Raw genomic sequence first — 20961 nt, forward strand, 5'->3', positions numbered from 1 at the left:
CCTTCCTTCCTTCCTTCCTTCCTTCCTTCCTTCCTTCCTTCCTTCCATTTCCTTCACCCAGAGTAAACCTGCATTGTGAGCTGAAGACTCCCTCTCCACTTTTCCCCATCAGCTTGAGAGGCTGCTCAGCTCCCCAAGACTTTCCTTCCTATATCTGAACAAAACCTGGCCCTCTGCCTTTGGCACTGGAGGCTGCTGAGTAGAAATCAAACAGAGAGGACACTCTAGTTCTTGCTATAGGTGGGAAAGTCTGATAAAATAGATGCAGTGGGCTCGCCCTTTAAGTGCAGGTCTTCAAGATGCAAACTTTATCCTGTTAATTTTCATTTCTAAGGTTGCTGGGACCACAGGCATTTTCTGAAACGGACCAACCCCTCAACCAGTTTCAGAAGGATTTTAGAGATGATTTCATCCATCAGGATGGATAATCCTTCAACTCTGAAATGGAAGATCATAATGCTTTGCCAATCTACTCTGATCCCAGAGAAAATGGACCGATAAATGAAGATGATTTCAAGGTTTAAAGCTGCCTCTTCTAACCCAATCTGCTAAAAATTAAAACTCAGCAAGGCATAGTGAGAAGACTTTTCAACTTGTCATTTTTATGAAACAGAGAAACCATACAGACTCCAAATCCTCCCCCTCTGCAAATGAAAATGGGCTGATGTGGTCAAAAGTGTTCTAAGGCAAAAGCAAAAAAGCTCTGTCCTGCTTGACCTTCAGCGCTCAATAATTCACTGTCATCTCCCATGAATTTCAAGCCCTTTTATACGCACCCAAGATGATTATGTTACACATGTTAAGGGGAGAAACCCACAGAATAGAGTCTGGTGAATAATAAACACTCAATAAATATCAACAACGATATGAGTGTCACATTGTTTTGTTTGTTTGTTTGTTTGTTTTTGTCTTGTTCTGTTTTGTTTTATGAAGACTAACCCAGACACTTGAAGCTGGTACTTCATTGGCATTCAGTGGATATGTGTATGTCTGTGTCTATGTGAATGTGTATGTGTATATGTATTTATGAATTTAAACCATAGCTTGAAAACACTTTTTTAAAAAGTGGCAAATGCAAGCTCCTTCTTTAAGGCATAAGCAAGGGGAAGGAGGAACTAACAGTTAAATAAAGTCTGGGACTGGGTGTCCACAGGTCCTTTCAACTGAGAGCTATATTTTGTTTCCTTTAAAGCAGTTCTGAGCTTTCTGGTGTAATGTGCATGCAGGGGTCGGGTGGGAGGTGAGGGGGAGGAAAGAGGGAGGGGGGAGAACATAAAACTATACACCCATAGGCATTGATGGATGCCAAGGACAGAAAATTTCCAGTAGACCTGGTCTATAAATTGTCATTTAAATTTGCAATTTAAAAACACTGCCTGACTTTTTGATTTAGCTGACTGTATATGAGGCAAATAATGGAATCCTAATAAGCAATGTTTAAATGACATCTCCAGTCTCCCAGACACAGAGCGTGAGAGGAGAATTCTAAGGAGAGAAAATAAATCTACTAAGAACAGGAAAGAAGACCAGAACTAAATAGTTGCTCTAATCACTTGATGGCAGATATCAGAAAAATGTATTTGGGGGGTGTTTAAAATTCGAATCCCTGAGAGGCGAAGGATAGGTTATCAGCCCAAATCCTCGAAAGTCATTGTAAGGAAACAAAACTGAGCTCAATTTTTTACATTCCATCACATTAAAATAGATGAACCAAAAAAAAAAAAAAAAAAAATCAAGGCACCAAGACAGCATATTAAAGTTGATAAGCTGGGGTTAGAAGATTTGAACTGCAAAAAGCACTCAGTCTCACAGGCATCCATTGGTGAATCTTGATGCTAGCACCACACTAGAGTACTGGATCCAGCTAAGGGGCACCCAGCCCACAGCTGCTTTCTTCTCCTTGTAGACAAACAAGATCTATCCTCCCTGCTGCACCACACAGTCCTCAATGAACCACCCAAGGACAGAAGGTGATGTCAACTATTAAAAAGAGTTCTACGTTCTACATACCTTGAGGAATGTTTGATAAAACTCAAAATGGACCAGTGAAAAATGACAACACTGGTACAAGGGTAAGGACAGAGATTCTGTGAGAAAAGATCAAAAGGAAGTACATCATTTGCCATGCTTAAAAATGATCATCACTTTTTTTTTTTTATACAGAGGTAAATGCAGAACAGGATTCGATTACACATGTTTGCATGCATCTCTGCATATACTCATGTGCAGACAAAAAGCACCAGAGAGAAATGTACTTGAGAGTTAACTGTTCGCTGAAGGAGTGCCGGGGCTACAAACACCCCCAGCACACTCGAGGCAGCCATTAAAATTGATCTACATTGGCAAATAATACAAAAATCTATTTGTAATCTATTGCTTTGAGAACAGGAGGGGAAACCACAGCAATGATTATTTCAAAACATTAAAGAAAAACTAATGGAATATAAATGGCCCATTCTAGGAAAATATAAGCCAAAGGCCAAAGAATTGCCTATATAATGAAGGCTGATCTACTGTTCAACAGATGCATAATGAATGCATACTGTGTACCAGACCCTGTGCATAATACAAAATGTATAAAATATACTAACTTCAAGGCACTGCCGTGATGAAGGAGAGAGAACAAGTTAGCATTCAAGGAGATGTCTGATTTGCTGGTCTGTCTGTCTTTGGGGAAAGGGTGAGCTTTGCTGTTCTCAGTACCCATGTAAATGCTTTAAGAGTAATGGGTAGACAATGTCTGTGAAATGGTGAGCATTTCACAAAGCATTCAAAGGACTGCTTAACAGCAATCTCAACCCCAAGGACCTTTATTTAAATCTCTTAACCCCCGGGAAGCCAATGGATGATTGGTTTCTTCTGCTATGTGATTTCAGCTTACTGCAAGCAACTACAACTGCCTCATAGTTTTTCATCATTTATAGCACATCTTTAAGATCCTTGAGACCAAGACCTGATCACAGGCATGTAGGGCCATCATTCTGCCTGGCTTTTATAAAACATTTTAAATAAATATGGGAAACAAATGGGGGGAAATGGCAGACAATTAAACAATAGGAAGAGAAAGAAGACAGGAATTAAAAATTTCATAGAGCCTTGTATTTCACTAAGTTAATACTTTAGCATTCTTAAATCAACTAACCTTTCTGGATCACTTCCTGCAGATATGCCCACTTGATGCTAACAGGACAGGTATGTTCTGTTCTAGGATAACTGTGAATACAGTAGAGGTCAATTTGTAGATGGCAATGCTATGTCCCAACTTCAAAAACATGGACAGCACTGCTCTGTGTAAACAAATGAATTAGGGCTCCTTCCACCATTCGATACACGCTCATCTGATCCATCACTCTGAATCCCAGGTTTTTCACCAGAGGATACTATGGTCAACAAAGCATGAGATGAATACAGACTTCTCAGGTTTAAATCCCAACTTCCGCGACTTCTGGCTGTGGACCAGAGTTGCTGAATCTCCATGACTTTTACAGGTTCAACACAGGGGTCAACATAGGGGTGCAAATTATGAAAAGAAAATTAAAATAAGTATCAAAAAAATCACTTGCGCATCTGTTTTATTCCTTACCAACTTATGTACTTTCTACTAGTTAAAGTGTAACATTGAACTTAACTAAAAGCTATCGGATACTGACAGAAACAAATATCATAGATCCTCATGAAGTGAGGGCTAAAAGAGACCTTACTGAGTTGCAAGCTTTGGACCTGCTATCAACCATCAAGCAGCCTTCCTCCGTCTGACCTGATTTCAACACCCATGTTATCCATCACCACCTCCATGCAATGTCCAATGTCTTTACCACACACTTCTGTACTGCTGTTAATAAGGGATACAGGGATGATCATCTTCCCAATGATAGGGGTCCTGATCCTTTTTAGGATCACATAATAAGAACATTTTTCATTGTTGGAGATAATTCCCCTTCCCGTGCACATTTGTCAAAGGCAGTTTCCAACAGCACCGTACATCATCCTGAAATACATGATAAGATTCAGGTCTGCTATTCATCATCTGCTGGGCTCCGTCCAATGTGTGGGTTCCTGTGTGGCTTTTCATGCCTCTGATTTAACAATTAGCATGCAAGTCCTCCCTAAAGCAATATGACCAGCCAAAGGGAGGTAAAAGACTCAAATGATGGCGCTCCCAAAACAGAAGGAAGAATCTACAATCACAAATAGGTTCTTTACGAAGGTAAACAGAATTTAAAGTTACTGCTTCACAGTGGGAAGGAAGCCCGTGGGACCTGAGTTTTTGCTGAGGCTTTGCTCAACAGTCACTGCTGGAAAGCAGTGAAACAGAGTGACTTCTATATGGTATAGTGCATACATACTGTGCAATGGATCCTTTAGACTTGACATCTAAGATGATTGTTTTCTATATGCATGCTGGGTCACCCTGAACACCTCAACTTAGGAGCACACATTTCCTCATCTGGAAAATAATACTATCAAACACATAACTCACTTTCAAAGCTTTGGAAAAGTGAGATTTCCTTTCAGATTTTTTAAGATTTTATATATTTAGGTGCTTCACCTAAAAGTGTGTGTGTGTGTATGTCTCATATGACACATGCAACTTAGTGCCTGTGGAGAGTATGTGCTCTTCATAGTGACCTAATCTGGCTTTTCTGAAAGAACAACAAGTGTGTGTAACCACTAAGCCATCTCTCCAGCCCTCTTTGTGAAGATAATTTAAGTTACTGTATTCTCTGCTGCCATCTTTGACCTCTGTGGTGCTCTCCTGATGGGCTATGTAGACACACGTAGGATTGCAGCAGGTGTCCTCTGACCATGCTACAGAAAGAGAGATTTCTGAAATCCCCGAACACCTGAATACATCTGCTAAGCAAACTCACAGAAATAACAAAGCCCCATATTCTAGGCCATTTGTTGATTATGTGCAAAGACACAGACCCTCTAACTCTGAGAAGGCGCATACACTTAACCTGACTCCCAGCTCTCTTGAGGACTTACAGGGCTAAAATGAAGGGCTTTGTTCTTCCCAAACATCAAAATTCAGGCCCAGCCACTGCCAGAGGCAGCACACTGAGCTTAATGAAGCAGTGGGATGAACTAATACAGCAAATCGTATAGCTCTCACTACCAATATGGGCCACATCATGCTAAATTACAGCACCAGACATGATTGGACACACATCCAGACAGGAGGAGAAACTCCCGGAATGGCAAGAATTTTGAATGTCACATAACAAGAACCTCAGGAGGCAAAGTGCTTCTGAGAGATGTTTGTATTCTTTTTTTTTTTAAATTTTATTTTCCTTTCTCTTTATGCAAACCCTTCCCCTGCTTACTTTATGAAAATTTACTCACTGAGCACTGAACGAACCTACACCACGTACCAAGTGCTGTGTGAGGAACCCACAGTCGACAGTAAAGGCTGAGAAATAGTTAGAAGATGAGTGAAGAACTGCAGCCAATGCGGCAACCTGAGTGGTGACCAATGCTGTTGGACCTAGACTAGAGAAGCAGAGGAGCCTTATCATTCTGAATTCATTCCTGCACTCCTATGGGGATACTTTAAACACTGCTGCATCCCTTTTACCTGAAACTTCAGTGCTCAGTGGCAGAGACGAGTGACTAAATAGTCCCTTCAGAACTCTGAGCCTTGTAAGTGAAAAGAGGAAGAAAAAATACATACATCCCTTAAATGAACATGTTGTAATTATTAGTAGGAGTAGTTTGAAAGCCCCAGGATGAGATGGGAGAGGAGTAACAGATCACCAAGTATTTCTAGAGGGAAAAACATCTAACTTGAAACTACATACATGGGGTTAGCTTTGAAAAAAAAATAAAGAAGGATTTCTTCCTCGGAGAAGAAAAGGCATGTGCAAATCCCCCGAAGTAAAAGCAACACAGTAGGATGAGTACATTGAAATTCATTTGCTTGAGCCTCTGTATGAACTATGATTACGAAGAGTGGAAGGGGATGTGCGTGGAAAGATAAAGAAGGGCGAGGACACTCGGCTTCTTAGACGTCGAGATAAGCTGAGGTATCGGGAGCCTCTCACTGCAGGTTTAAAGCAGACAGACATGATCAAATCTCCTGATCAAATCAACACAAGGTTGGAGATGTCTAATGCAGGAAATCTCAGAACACACTTAGGAGACTACAGAACATTCCAGATGAGAGATAAGAGCTAGCTTGGAGTACCTCTAGGAAAAGGACAGTTAGGAGATAAAGAATTAATGGGTTAGAAAGACATGCAACTTGTCACACATGCTGATAATAGTGATTCATTAACTGAGGATGCAAAGAGGCTTGAAAGGTTAAGGATAATGGCCCAGTGCAATGGTTTCTGCATGCTAGAATGTGAACATGAGTAACAAGTGGCCAGGATGAGGGAGATGATCCACACAAGAGTACCATCTCCACTAAGGTCACAGAGGTACATCCTCGAACCTGGAGATCAGTGTGGCTCAGCTACATCGAGGTAGAGGAAAGGAGACAGGACCACATGGCAAACGGTTTGATGTGTTGCCCTAAGGGCTATGCTGCTAGAGGGACACATGGCAGTTTGAGGAAACCCAGATTTCTTCAAGAGAACCAGTTAGAATGAGGCTTTAATCTAGGGCACCCAGTCAGCCTCTGGGGATGAGTTTGTCTTCAGAGAATGACTATACTCAGAGCAGTATCTGTTAACAAATTCAGGATCAGTGACTTCAGAAAACACAGAAGCCTCTTCCCACTGCATGGCATATGATGAGAGAGCCACCATATCACCATCAAGATTGGCTGGCCTGAAACCATTTCCACATTCTCCAAAACCTGCATCCATGAGCTTTACTGACCAACCTCAGGGAGATTTATGTCATCATGTAACAAAATCCTTGGTTTGAAGCACTTTAAAGTGTGAATAGCTCAAAGTCAGTGAAGAAAGTAAACAATTGCTTCATTATGAAAACAAACAAACAAAACAAAACAACTACCAAGACAGAGTAGCACCAGAGGTTTACCTGGCTCCAGTGTCCATGGCCCTGTCCATTAACTAGTAAAATCCTTGGAATGTTTCATTCCTCTCACCACATAGCACTGAGACACAGAAAAACCCCACAGCATGTGTACACTGTAATGACTTCAACAATCCAATGAATGGAAACAACTCTCCTGATGTACATGATATTTTTGTATATGCAAAGGAGCAACCATAAGATTTAGGCTCATTAGGGAGAGCTTATCTGAAATGGCTATCATGCAAGAGGAGCACCAACTCTTCCCGGAAGGCTTTGCTTCAAGTAAGGGGAGGAAAAACAAAGACAGGCAGGTCAATGGGGCTAATGCTAAAACTAGAAGGTGTTTGGAATCTGTTGAGCTGAAAGTGCTCCAGCCAAGGAGACATTCCCAGGTTCTAGCCCTAGCCTGACTGTTAGTTTCTTTTTATTACTACTTTAAAATTCCTATTGTAAAAAAGCAACAGAAGGGAGAAAGTTTGTTTTAGCTCACAGATCAAGATATAATCAATCTGAGTGGGGAAATCAAGGCAACAGGAGGTTGAAGCAGCCGGTAACATTGTATCTGCTGTCAGAAGAGAGCAATGAATGCTTAGCTCACATTCTCTACTCTTACATAGTCCAAGATCCCATACCTAGGTAATGGAACCTGGCACGGTGGGTAGGTTCCCACCTCAACTTATGTACTCAAGTAGAGTCTCATTTCCCACATGATTCGCAGTTCTGTCAAACTGACCATTAACAACAACTATCACAGCTCATCTGACCCACTGAAGGATTGTTGGCGTTTCCCTCTCTCAAGATCCCATATCTATGGAATAGAACTGCCCAAAGTGGGTGAGTTCCAACCTCAATTTATATAATCAAGTAGAGGTTCATTTCGCACTAGAATCCAAGTGAGCTAATGACAGAAGCCTCCACATCAGCTACACCAGAATGTATTCAAATCCTGCCCCGTTTATGTTGCGCTTATGATGGTTTTGGTAAGGCCACAGTCAGGGTCCTTACTAATCAATTACACTTAGAAAATCGCCTGTTAGTATTGGCTGACCACTTAACATATGCCAGGTTCTAAGCTATAGATTTTATTTGCCTTACTTAAATTAACTGATACAGTCAGCCTCTGAGTATATACTACCTACCATAGCTTATTTTGCAGGAGAGGAAAATGAGGCTGGGGAGGTGGACCCACTGGTCTAAGAACAAGTGTGGAGGGAGTGGCACAGTCAGAACATGAACTTGGGGCTTGCCTCCCCAGACTCCACAATCTCAGAAAGAAGCGATACTCCTCCAATATATTTTATGTTAGCCATGGAGATTCTGAGGAGGTGAAGGCGAGGAGAATGTAAAAGGGCCGCCTTAACTCTTCTATCAGGTCCGAGTCCTTAAATTAGTGCGCTGAAAAGCCTAAAAATTCTCTCTTCAGATTGCTGAGATTTGCACATTAAAATACTCTCTAGGATACAATTTTAAGTCATTAAACATTCAAGAGCATAAGTTTAGTGGAAAGGTTAATTTTGAAGCAAAAATACAACTTATCAGTTTCGACTGCAAAAGCATTTGAATTCTAGAGCCCGCCAGACTTTACAACCTTCTCCCCACAGAGCAGTCTCTCAAGACCTGTTCCCTTGCCCATTTGCTTTTTGTCTATTATTCTCAGACTGGGAGGCATAAAAAGCAAGGTCTACATGAAGTTTCAGGCAATAAAACAGACTGTCTCCAAAATATTTGTGTTTCATATAAACATCAAACACAAAATTTATAGTCCGCCCTGGAGTTCTGATAGCCCAGGGGCTGAATGTGCATTCCATTTATGCCCGGCGCTTCTCAGGTGCCAGACAGATGCCATCACAAAACATGATCAGGCAGCCACAGTGATGCCTCCAACAAATCACTGAAGGCACACAGAAACCAAGGGCATCCTGATTTGCAAACCCACAAAGATTTCAAATCCAAATAGAACTCTTCTAAACTCCTTGTATACAGCTGAGAAGACAGAGGAGAGGAACTGACACCATGGGGATAATCACACACACACACACACACACACACACACACACACACACACACACACCACAACACGTACATATACACATAACATACACATATATGCATAACACATATAACACACAACATTCATCACACACATACACAAAGGCGCACACACACAGAGTGCGAGGGGGAGAGAGGAAGAGAGAGAGAGAGAGAGAGAGAGAGAGAGAGAGAGAGAGAGAGAGAACATAAGCACACTTCTAACCACCAAAGGGTACACACTTAGCAATAGGCATACTCATAAAGCCATGGAACCAACTTTCCCTCCAAAGTATGCATAACAATAGAATGATCTTTGTAAGAGACTCTAGCCATATCAATCCTCATCACTAGTTATCGGTGTACTTTCTCTTATGTACTTCCCATGTGCTGAGAGTTCTGTGGTGAGCACAGGGACTAGCTCTAAGAGTTGCTACTCCAGATGACGCATAAAAAGACAAGACATTTTCAATAAAGTGAGACACTACAAAAATGCAACTGAAGCAAAGCAAAGAAGCCGCCATCTCCACTGGGGACTGAGAAAAGGCTCAGGAGGTTGCACAAAACCCAGCCTGGACAACAGGTACTGATCCATGAAGGAAAGGCAATGAGCAAGAACAGGCGTTCTGTTGATGGTTCCATGGTTTTCAGTGTGGCCTCCAGACCGGCATCACTTGGGAGCTCATTAGCAGTGCAGTCTGCAGACACTTGGCACTTACTAGGAATGGACTCCACAGTGTGCTGTAACCAGCCCTCAGGAGCCTGGTGTGGTCAGTTTGAGAAGCAGGGCAGTATGCAAAAGACAAATGCAGCAGGGAGAAAGTTGGAGTGGGAGCAGAGGTGGGGGCTGAGGCCAACAGGGGTTGACCTTGATGGAGAAGTGGCTAGAGGACATAAGCAGAAGGGCCCTGTGTCTTACAAAAATAACTAGAAATTGTACCTGGCCAATAATAGCCATCAAAACATGAGTACAAAGTCAACATAAAAACAACACTTGCTGCACAGCTCTGTTTATCTATCATTCTAGAGTTAACACAGAGAAGCAAGCCTTGTGAAAGGTGCATGGTTAGCCCTACCTTTCTTCCTGGAGTCTTTCTTGGCGCTGGTTTTCACAGCTACTTGAAGTTCTGTCTCAGTTGACATCCTACTTAATCCTTAGTCCTCTTCACACAGACCCCGGGCCTCGGCCAGGCTCATTGAGGATCCTCTCCAAGAGAAAGGCTCCTCCCTTCAGAAAGGACACCCCACGCCGTGCATGTCATTCACTCTGTCGGAGTGCTGCAAATCAAAACCAGAAAATAGTCAGAATCATGGTCCTTCTGGGCTGATGAGAAATGTGAGGAAATGAACCAGCGAGCACACAACAGGAAGAACATCTTAGTCTTTGTGGATGAATGTGTTCATCTCAATCTGAGCTTACGAGGCCGTGGATGGGGGGGTTTATACCACAGTGAGAATGAGCACATTCTCTGCAAAGTGGTTTAACAAACTAAGAAATTTAAATTTTCAAAAGAAGCAACCCGCACCTCTTTGTTGCCCATGTTCCTGATGGTCAAGCAGTAGATGCCACCCAGAAAATATCACAAAGACATATTTCCTGACCAGCCCTGTGGAAACATTTCCAACAACAGGCCACCCATCCATCAGCCAAGCTTGATCAGAGCCTGAACAGCTAAGGCAGATCATAGGGGAGTGACCTGCAGTCTGTCCCTCACTGGCAGGCATCAGAGGGGACATAGAGTTGACATGCAATTGGGCTCCAAGGGTAAGGTGACAAATGGGGCTGAGGAAGTTTGCAGCAAGCCAATTTTTATGTCAGCTTTTCCCTTAGCTGTAAGGGCAGACAAGCATTTAATGTGGGGAAAGAAAGGAAAGGGGACAGGAATGGGAGGCCCACGTTTTGTTCACTCCATCTCTCCTGAACATGCATTACCCAATACTGAGTATTATGAAGAATAGATGCCATTAGGGTGAGAGTGACAATGATTACAACAACAGACACTTCAATTAAAGCTAGCATTTACTATGCACTTACTAGACACGCTCAATACGCTGACCTCAATGCTACACATGCACTGTCGCCTTAGATCTCATTTAAATTGAATAAACAAACTGCCTTTGTCAATAGTTTTTCCCCATCCCCTATCTGATAGTTGTAGCTGAGAATCCACTGAGAATAAACATCTCACTAGTTATCCACTATCAATATTAAGAAAAAAAATGATACTAGAAATTCGTCTTGAAATTGTACAACTAATTTTTAGCTCGTTCTGCAGAATCGGAACTGCTTAATCTAAGAGCACTGGCCTTGAATGCCAGTTGCAGCTCAAAAAAGAATAATGACCTAACCCTCTTAATCATAACAATTAAAGATGGCTTAACTATAAGGCTTAATTTGAAAGCCATATAAAATTACATTTAAACTTAATTGTGAGGCAATGTCCACCTTATTCAATGATACCTGGTTAGATTTTTTAAAAATAACCTAATTAGTTTCTTTCAAAGGATACTATCTCTGCATGTAAGCACTTGAATTAGAAGATCTAGGTTACAGGTAAAGAAAAGAGATAATTGCCTTTGTAGAATGGACTTTCTGAAACCACACATTTAAAAAATGAGAATGTCTTCATCATTTTTAGAGTATTATGTACATAGCTACACCTTCTTTTCAAAGACGCATCCTATAGGGTACAGCAGAGTCACAATTATTGGTCACATATTGACATACTCTTAATATCTATCACTTTATTGCAATAAATATTTACTAGACTCTAGCGTAGACTGTGTGTAAACAAACACCATGCAATTCTGGTAGCCTGCTGCTACTCCACAAAGAAGTAAAACCTAACAAAGCATCTGCTGTGGAAAGCAGCAAGACAACGTGCATGACCAGAACCAAAGACGGCACAAATGCTCGACAAGCTGGGGCTCAAAGGGGCAAGTGTCGTATACTTTGGTTTACGTTCATTAAAGCTGCGCATGGGATTAGCCGTATTCTACAGGATCCTGAACAACACTTTTGTTGAACACACAGTGGAAAGGACCCCCATAAACACATGTAGTACAAACACGGAAGTAAATGCATGAGTATTTTTTAAACAGGAGGAAGGCTTGTCATGTGCAATGGCAGAGGCTGGAATTCATTAATCTAATGAAAGAAAGAAAGCTCAAGTCTGGCAGGAAGGCGGTTCACTGGGGGTCATCTTCCCACCCCTCCCTCGTGCCTCGGATCGCCATCGGCTCTTTTCTGTTAGGTCTGCCTTGGCATTCATCCAACCCCTTGAGGTTCACTTCAAAAAGACCGTCCAGTTGGGAAACACCCGGAGTTCTTTAGTAAAGTGGAATCTCTTCCATCCAAACTGTGTTTGGCTAAATTCAGAGTTTTGACAGCTGCCCACGCAGCCACGTGACACCAAGGAAGCCACTGAGCTTTCTTCCGTGCCTCAGTTTCCCTCCCTCCTAGATGTTGGCGCTAATGTTGCCCAGTCAACAAAGTCACTGTGGACCTGAGTGAGAGCACACCTGTCACAGGTCTGAAAGACGGCCGAATAGACCCTCTTGACAAGCACTTCATAAACCAGAGGACAGTTTCTTGTGTGGTTTAATCAAGACCTTGTGCCCAGTATGAGACCACTGGTGGAAGAAAAACTGGGTGAACTTAAGTCTGCTTTCTGAGAATGAAGAATGTACAGGAAGTGGCAGGATATCAGATCTCCCCATTCTTCTGGTGTTGTATACACCTAATCCCTAAATATAGAAAGGAGCTTACAGACATGGGTTTATAAAATTTCAGAGATTCTCAAAAGCTTCCCTATGAAAATGGATAAAATTTGGACTATTTTCTCTTTTTCCACTTCAAAGGCCAACATCTAGTACCTCTCCATTTTCCCTGGGCATCTAGAGTCTCTTGTTTGGCAAAATGTGATACATTCAAGTACTGTGAGCATTACTTGTAAACCTCTGAAGTACCTCCCTGTATCAATAGTGATGGGGAATACCAGAGCCGTTCTGAATGGAAACTTAGATAGGGAAGCTGCAGTGGAAAACACACACAGCAAGGGCCTGGCATCTCCTTTAATTTTCCAAAAGCCAGAGGTTGAGCGAATTCTGTGAAGTAATTCCAAATTATTTAGGAAATTCATTTCTTTGTAATTAAGGAGATTAAAGGCCCCCAGGGCCAGAAACCATGTGACAACTCAAATCATTTTCCCCAGTAAAAGCTGTGAAACCCTATCAGTTAAATTCAGGCTCGTCTGGAATTTTGAAATGCTTCAATAATGTTTCTTTGCTCCACACAATCTGCAGTAATTTAATATTTCTGAAGTGTGTCAGGTTTTTTATAATGAGCTCTTCAAGTCTAAATGTGAATTATGTAACATTCCACTACAGACATTCTGTCTAGTGAACTGCTTCTGAAATGTAAAATCCCGTGTTGGGGAAGAGATGGTGTGGGGGCTAAACCCACCCTACCACAAAACAGAAGAGACAGATATGCCTCTTCTCGAGAAAACAAAGCAGGGAGGTTTTGGTAACTCTAACAGAGCAAACACAAGGATAACCACAAGCTATAATGCAAATTTATATGCTCTTTCCCCCACCATAGAGTCTTTCAGTAAAAAGGCTTACTGAGGCTATAAACTTTTCAGACATTTCTTATTCAATCATTTCATCAATATGAAGAGTTAGATGTCATATTTTTCTTCAGCAAACAAGAAAATTGGAACTCAGTTATGTGAGGACTTATTCAAGGTCACATGGCAAATACATGGCTTAGAATGAAGCAGAAGCCAGTCTCCACCCCCATCACACTGCACATCCATGGAAGAATGAATGAGGACTGTGTGGTCCTTCTGCCCCATGGACCATTACTCAGCTGTTAAAATGAACATGGCAGAGGCGCAAGCTATAACATGGAGGAACCCTGGCCACATTGGCCAAGGGAAAGGAATTACACAAAGACAACTGCGTAGAGTATGGTTTCATTTCTAGGAAATGGTTAAGACAGGTAAATCCCCCTGCTCCAAGCAGGTCAGTGGGTGTTTGGACAAGGCTGATAGTAAAAGAATCTGCTCAATGCACCCAAGGTCAATTTTCGGGGGGGGGTGATAAAATTTTTTTGGAATTAGATGGGGATGAAGGCTGGATTTGCAAATATCATCTGTGATAAATGTAATAAAAACATTTTTAAATGGTTCATTTTATGCTATGAAACTTGCACCTCAGCTGAAAAGCCATAATAAAATGGCCTCAGCTTGATACAAGTCTTATATGACATACCAAGAAGGGTACATATTCCCTTCTAAAAGAATAAGACAATGAGTGCCTGGGAATATGAAGACATTCAGTATCAGCACTCCTTATGTGTATCACTGAAAACTGCACCTAATTATCACCGTGGTTGGCACTGCGGGACATCTTCCTCAGTGTTGTCCAAACTGCAGGCGCACAAAACAGGCCAGTTTAGCAAGGAACAAATGTTTGCAAGGTACAGGCATGCAGCTTTGGCTTCGTCATCCCTAAATTAAAAACTGCAAGACCGTAAGGAAGTGAAAGTAAAAGAGAGGGTCCACCTCCCCAACAAAGCCAGCTCAATATGTAAAGCAGACCACCTTTTGTAGCTGCTGCTGCTGCTGTTGTTGCAAGATCTAAATGGAAAGCTCTTCTGAAAAAAGGACCAGGGTAAATAAGCCAGGAAAGAGTGATGACTTCTATACAAAAGAGGACTGGGTGGTGCAGTGACCAGGTGGCAGGTTGAAGTGTCATGACAAAGAATGACAGCTGGTAGCTCTTTGTAGAATTTGTACACTGTTCTTCTATACAGCTGGAGATCAACAGGAAAGGGAGTTGGGGGGGGGTCATGAAAAAAATGGAGCAGATGGTTTCAGTTGTATGAGCCATGAGAATCAGAAACCCAGTGATGCAGAGTTGGGATGGAAGAGATAAACCAAGTCACTTAAGAAACTGTGGTTTAACTGCAAACACTCCGTCTTGGGCAGAGAGAGAGTATCCAAAGTCTAAAAGGAAATGCAAAACCTGTTTAGAAGGTTTTTCTGCTTTCTGTGTTGCTACAGGCAAAAGAAATCCAAAACTATTTCTGACACATTACAGAGCAAGGAAGGAGTGCACAGGTGTCTCGGGAGTCAAGGTTCTCAGCAAAGAAGAAGAAATGTTTGAGTATATAGAAAGAGTAAAGCAGGAAAGAACGCAACATAGCAAATTTTAAGTTAGAGGTTTCAGGAGATGAAACCTAAATGGTGTGTGTGTGTGTGTGTGTGTGTGTGTGTGTGTGTGTGTGTGTGTGTGTTTTCAACCCTAAAAAGGCATAGAAGCAAAGAGTCCCAGGGACAGTGAGATACCCCCAACTTGGAGGGTGGCTTCTACCTTCAATTTTTATAAGAAGCTGGGGCTGGATTATTTAGGAACAAGACCAGCACAAATGTCATGTTCTTTCAAAAAGTGAGCTAGTGCTCAATGGAAAACTACAGGAGAAAAGGTCTTAGGACTGCCTCAGGTAGAATGCTTTAAACAGCACGATGACAGGAAATGATACATCATTGAATAAAACAGAAATCCATAACTCTATACTGGTAGGAAGCAGAGAAGGCCCCCATGAGTCAAGTCCTGCTAACGTTGACATAGACTTAATGTGATTTGAGTCCAGCAGTCCTGTGTGCAGTTGACATTAGCACAACCATATCAAGGAGCCCATGACCTAAGACTCAGAGGGATACAAAGCTTTCCTCAAGGGACCAAGTCTTGACAATATGTGAAAAAAATATCCTTCATAGCTTCCCTACCTCCTGGATATTTACAGCCTAATTTGTTCCTCTACAGATACTGTTTCTACTGGTATAGTTTTATACCTAAACCTTGCTTCTTCCTTAACTTGAATACAATCATCTCAATTTCTTGTCTAACAGTGCTGAATAACCCTGCATCTCTGTTCAACTCTACATAAGAGACTGGCTGAGCTTCCAGGAGGCTAAGGTTTGAGCACACACTCCAGCTGGTCCTAGCTCTTCTGTGTTTCTGTGTGTTTGCTGTTTCTTTAGTCCCTCACCATCCCAGTCAGGTCTAAATCCCTGGAGCTATGCTAGATATGCCCAACCCTGCTGACAGGTGAGCAAAGGGGATGGCTAGGAGGCTGCCTTGTACAGAAAGGATGCCAACACAAAATGACAGTAACAAGGGAGAACTGCAAACACAACTATACAGCGACATTTTGCAGCCACCAGAGTAGAGACTAGTCAGATACTAATCCTAAACAAATGTAGATCTGGGGATTTTTCATGAGGAATGGTACTCTGCAGGTCTTAAAGTGTCTTCCCACTTAATCTGTGGGTTCCTAGGGGAAATTTGTAATCATGCAATAGGAGTTGAACAACATCTCGATTAAATTATGAAGATCAATGTCAACAAAGAGGACACAGAGGAGGTACAGCCTGAACATGCAGCTCTTCAGACCCTGCTAAGCCTCCTGGCCAAGTATCTGCTCAGGTTACACCTTTCAAATTGGGAGGCAATGAGGGGTTATGTTCTCCAAAATGCAATAAACCACAAAGAAAGGCTAAAGAGAGTTTTGACAAAAATAAATAAAACACATCAAAGATATAATCTATGTGCACAGTAATGTCGTGAAGAGAAAGGATACACCACAGTGGAAATCTTTGTGACAATTAAAACTATATTAAGTTTCAATACTGTATCAATGTTAAATTTATTTGACAACTTTTCTATGGTTATATAAGAGAATATATCTGTTCTTGGGGGAAATACATCGAATATTTAGAAGGGCCAAGTGTCTAGAGTATTTTGAAATAATCTAGAAGAAAATTATGTACATGCAAATGCACATGTGTATATGCATGTAATACCTAAAACATAATAGCTGTATATGACAAATCACATGAGATAAAACATCATTGTTAGCCTAAGTAAAAGGCATAAGTGAACTCATATCCCTTTACTTTCTTGATTTTTTTTTTTTTTTGGCCAATTTTAGGATTTCTATTTTACACACACACACACACACACACACACACACTATTGCTTAGCTTAGATCCCAGCATACAGTACCAGCAGAAATATTTCTGTTTTTAAAATTATTTATTTGTGTGTGTGTGTGTGTGTGTGTGTGTGTGTGTGTGTGTGTAAGAGAGAGACAGACAGACAGACAGACAGACAGAGAGGAAGAGAGAGAAGGAGGGAGGGAGGGGTAGTAAAGGAGGGAGAGAGGGAAGAAGGGAGATATGAGGGCAGACATGTATGTCTCAGCACACATGTGGAAATCAAAGGACAACTTCATGAAATCAGCTCTCTCCAACATTTATATGGTTTCCAGGGACAGAGCTCAGGTCTCCAGGCTTGCAGAGTAAGCCCTTTTCCACTCTGAACCATCTTGATGGCCCAAAGCAGCAGAGCTTTGAAAAAGGCCAAAACAGATGTAAGCTGAACTCATTTAAAATGGTTTATAAACAAAAAATATTTCTCCTTTTCAAAACTAATGTAAAAAAATAAATAATTACTTGTTATGTAATATCTGTTAGTTTCACTTTTCTAGGGAAAAATCTAGAATTAGACTATGTATAATTTTATCAGATTGCACAATTGTAAAATGGGATAGTAATGAAATTAATTCCACAGGTTGACAGAAATAGGAACAAGGGAAAGGTCTGAGGAAGTGTGCTTTGTGAAGGGATAGGCAGGAGGAGACACTGTTCGAGGGCCTGCAGCCTCCAGAAGCCAGGAATGCTGGAATATGCCTTTGTCTAATCAAACCTAAAGCGAAACAGAATCAGGTTCCAACAATATCAAAAGAGCTTCTGTGAGAGCCACATGGCACACTTAGAGTGGTTTCATTTCACTAATGAATCATATAGTTCCATTAAATATTTTAGGACCATAAAAACTCACTTTGTAACACTGAGGGTATTTTAAAAGGTATGAGAACAGAGATATAATCCCAACACTTGGAAGATAGAGGCAGTGAGATCAGTAAGTCAGGGCTACCCTCAGCTACACACTAAATCTGAGCCAGCCTGGGTTACACGAAATTCTATATAGGGAAAAGCAAAACAATAACAACAACAAAAAACTTAAGGAAAGAAAAAAACAGCAAACAGACAGACGGATGGGAAGGCCAACTAAGTACATGACCCTCAAGACACCTTGCCATTGCTTACAATACTGCAAGCCCTTCTAAAACCCTGGGCTCTTATTCCACAATACCAATTCACAAAGCAGCGGGCTGTAAACTTAACAAGATGTCTAGAGGCTGAATTCGAATCCTGCCTGACAGTATCCCTGAGTCCTACATGCCTGCCCCACATAGCTTAGGTTATCCCCATCTGAGAAATGGGGAAACTTTCTATCGTGGTGGGTGTTTTCAGAAGCCAAATGAACCACACAGCATGGAATGTCACAGCGGCTTGCTTTTTCTCCCTCTGCTCGATGCTGCCCTATACTTAGCTTGCCTTCTTGCCTTTCTCAGTCTTAATTCCCATCTTTTTGAGTTCTGATTATTTTATACATGTAGAAATGTTTTGCCTGTGTGTATGTCTGTGCTCCACATGTGTGTATGGAGGCTAGAAGAGGGTGGTAGAGCCCCTGGAACTGGCATCATCTCTATATAACTTATTTGTTCTATGTAGGGGGCATCATGTCCTCTGGACTTACAAACTGCCATGTAGACACTGGGAATCAAACTCAGGTCCTCAGGAAGAGCAGTAAGTGCTTTTAATCACAGAGCAATCTCTCTGGTCCCTTTATTCCCTATCTTTTAATACAGCGATGTGTCTATGTCTTAGTTAGGCATTGCACCACTCCACTTTGAATAGAAGCATACCCGGCCACCTTTAAATGACACCATTTACAAACACAGGGCTTCAGTGTATTGTGCAGGAAGCATATAAGAACCTTAAAGGCAAGGTTACTGAGTCACTGATAAAGTGGCTACTGAAAACCTGTTCTCTTGGAATCCTCTACTCTAGAGGCTCAGAAAGAAATAATGACAAGTTATCCCAGCATCAAGCTATTCATGTGGTTCCTAAGTAGGTAACCAGAGAAAGCCACTGTGCAGCACAAGGAAAGTTGGTAGAATGGTGCACAGATAGGGCTCTACCTCAGTCTGGGGCCAAATGGCAGCAGTAGATGTTGTCAATAACTATAACAAGGAGTAAGACAAGGCAGAAGGCATGCCATAGGTGATTTCTGAAATGCTAGTGAATGCCAGTCAAATTGAGAAGCAAAACTCTGACAGAGATGGGGACCAGAGAGACAGAGACAGAGAGAGATATGCTAGAAAAAGATACAGATACAGTCAATAAGGACAGAGAATAAGAAACATGAGCTATTCTTATAAACCACCTGACATCTTGTGAATTCAGTAATAGCAATTAGCAAATAAACCAGGCGAGCATGTGGATAAAAACATAGACTGGTGCAGACTCCTGCCATTCTTTGCAGCTACAGGGCAACTGCTGGCTGGTACCAGAGGGGAGCAACAGGGAATGTTCCAGTTCTGTCAGGATTGTGTTAGCTTGGGTGCTGAAGGCCAGCAACCAGGATGGGGAATGATGGCTTGCCTGTATTAGAAGAGTTTCTTGGTTTAAAGGCCTCTGCTATCCCATGGCCCTCACCTAAAACGTCCCAGATAAAGAAATCTTCCTGCAGGAAAGGTAAGAACAGGACAATTAATCAGTGTCTGCCAATCAAATCAGCTCAGTGTTCAGCCTCTCAGCGCTACTCTGCAAAGCTGACTCGAGATGCCCAGAGGTTTAGAGAGATGGAGCATGAGCTAGCTGCTGCTTCATCCGCCCAGGACAAAGGTCCCAGCCAGGCACCACCCTGCCTCCCCCAACATAACAACCCTCTTAGAATCTCCTTCAGGTCTATTTAGGCATAGTGCTCTCCTTCATTTTGCCCCCTTCTGCATTGCCCAGGCAAAAACACTGTCCATTTGGTCCTCCTTCCTGAACCTTGCTTCTCTCATCTATCTGTGTCTCCCTGCAATGTGTGTCTGACTGTTTAAAAAAAAAAAAAAAAAAACAACCGACCACTCTCCCCTGGGGTCTTGCAGAAAGAAGAGACAAGTATTTAATGAGTTCCTCTCAGAAAAAGAGAGGCTTTAAATAAACAAATGCTGCATTTGGCAGCTTTGACCTGCTGATTTACTTAAAATATATTAGGCCCTTATTTACTCTCCCTTCCACAAGCTGCATTTCATTATCTTCAAAGAGAGAAGGAGGAGGGAGGAGGGAAACTAACAGATGCTGCCATGCTACCTGGCTTTCCAGGCTGACCATGGGCGTGGACTCATCCCAACAGCTTCCAGAACACGGTGATCATTAAACTGCTTCTCCTGCAAGAGTTCTGCCCATCTGGCCACTCAAGGGTCCCACTAACAGAAGCCATCCTCTACCCTACAGAAAGTAGAGACAGGTGGCATACTCTCTCCCACCACTGACAACCTATTTTTCTCTCTTCTTTTCTCAAATGTCAAATGTTTACCACCTTCCCTCCAAAACAAAAAACCAAAAAAACAAAACAACCCCCCCCCCACACACACAGGCCATCGTCTTCCTTTGCTCTGCTAATCATCTGCTAGTCCAATTTCAACTACTGTAAAATGGGATACATGGATGCCTCAAATTTTCTCCACAAACGGAGCTGCACTTCATGGGAAGCAACCCAATTTCCACAATTATCTTCCTGACAAAAAGCATAGGCAGCAATGCTAACCGTGGGGCCTTGTTTTCCTGAAACCATAAATGAGGATAGACGCTCGGACAAAGGGAGTCGTGTTTCTGTTGTTCCCTGATTTGTGTGCCTGTTTATTTGAACCATCTCATAAAAACACAAAAGAAGAAAAAAAAAAAAAAAACTACAATCACTCTTGGCAACTCCCAAGCAATTGAGCAAAACTGAAGGCTGTTTCTGCTCCCAGGA

At 41.9% G+C, this 20961-nt stretch overlaps 1 protein-coding gene across 6 annotated transcripts in view; it reads right to left on the bottom strand.

Annotated features, from left to right (window-relative positions):
* Dab1 (DAB adaptor protein 1) overlaps positions 1-20961 on the bottom strand; it is a 1102742-nt gene that overhangs the window by 264700 nt on the left and 817081 nt on the right. For all 6 annotated transcript variants that reach the window (XM_076934558.1, XM_076934561.1, XM_076934560.1 and 3 more), the window contains one exon: positions 10092-10293. In XM_076934558.1, coding sequence (XP_076790673.1) covers positions 10092-10158 — 67 coding nt within the window. In that variant the 5' untranslated portion in view covers positions 10159-10293. The remainder of the gene's footprint in view (positions 1-10091; positions 10294-20961) is intronic.

Source organism: Arvicanthis niloticus, chromosome 5, assembly GCF_011762505.2.
Source record: "Arvicanthis niloticus isolate mArvNil1 chromosome 5, mArvNil1.pat.X, whole genome shotgun sequence".
NCBI classification, from domain to species: domain Eukaryota; kingdom Metazoa; phylum Chordata; class Mammalia; order Rodentia; family Muridae; genus Arvicanthis; species Arvicanthis niloticus.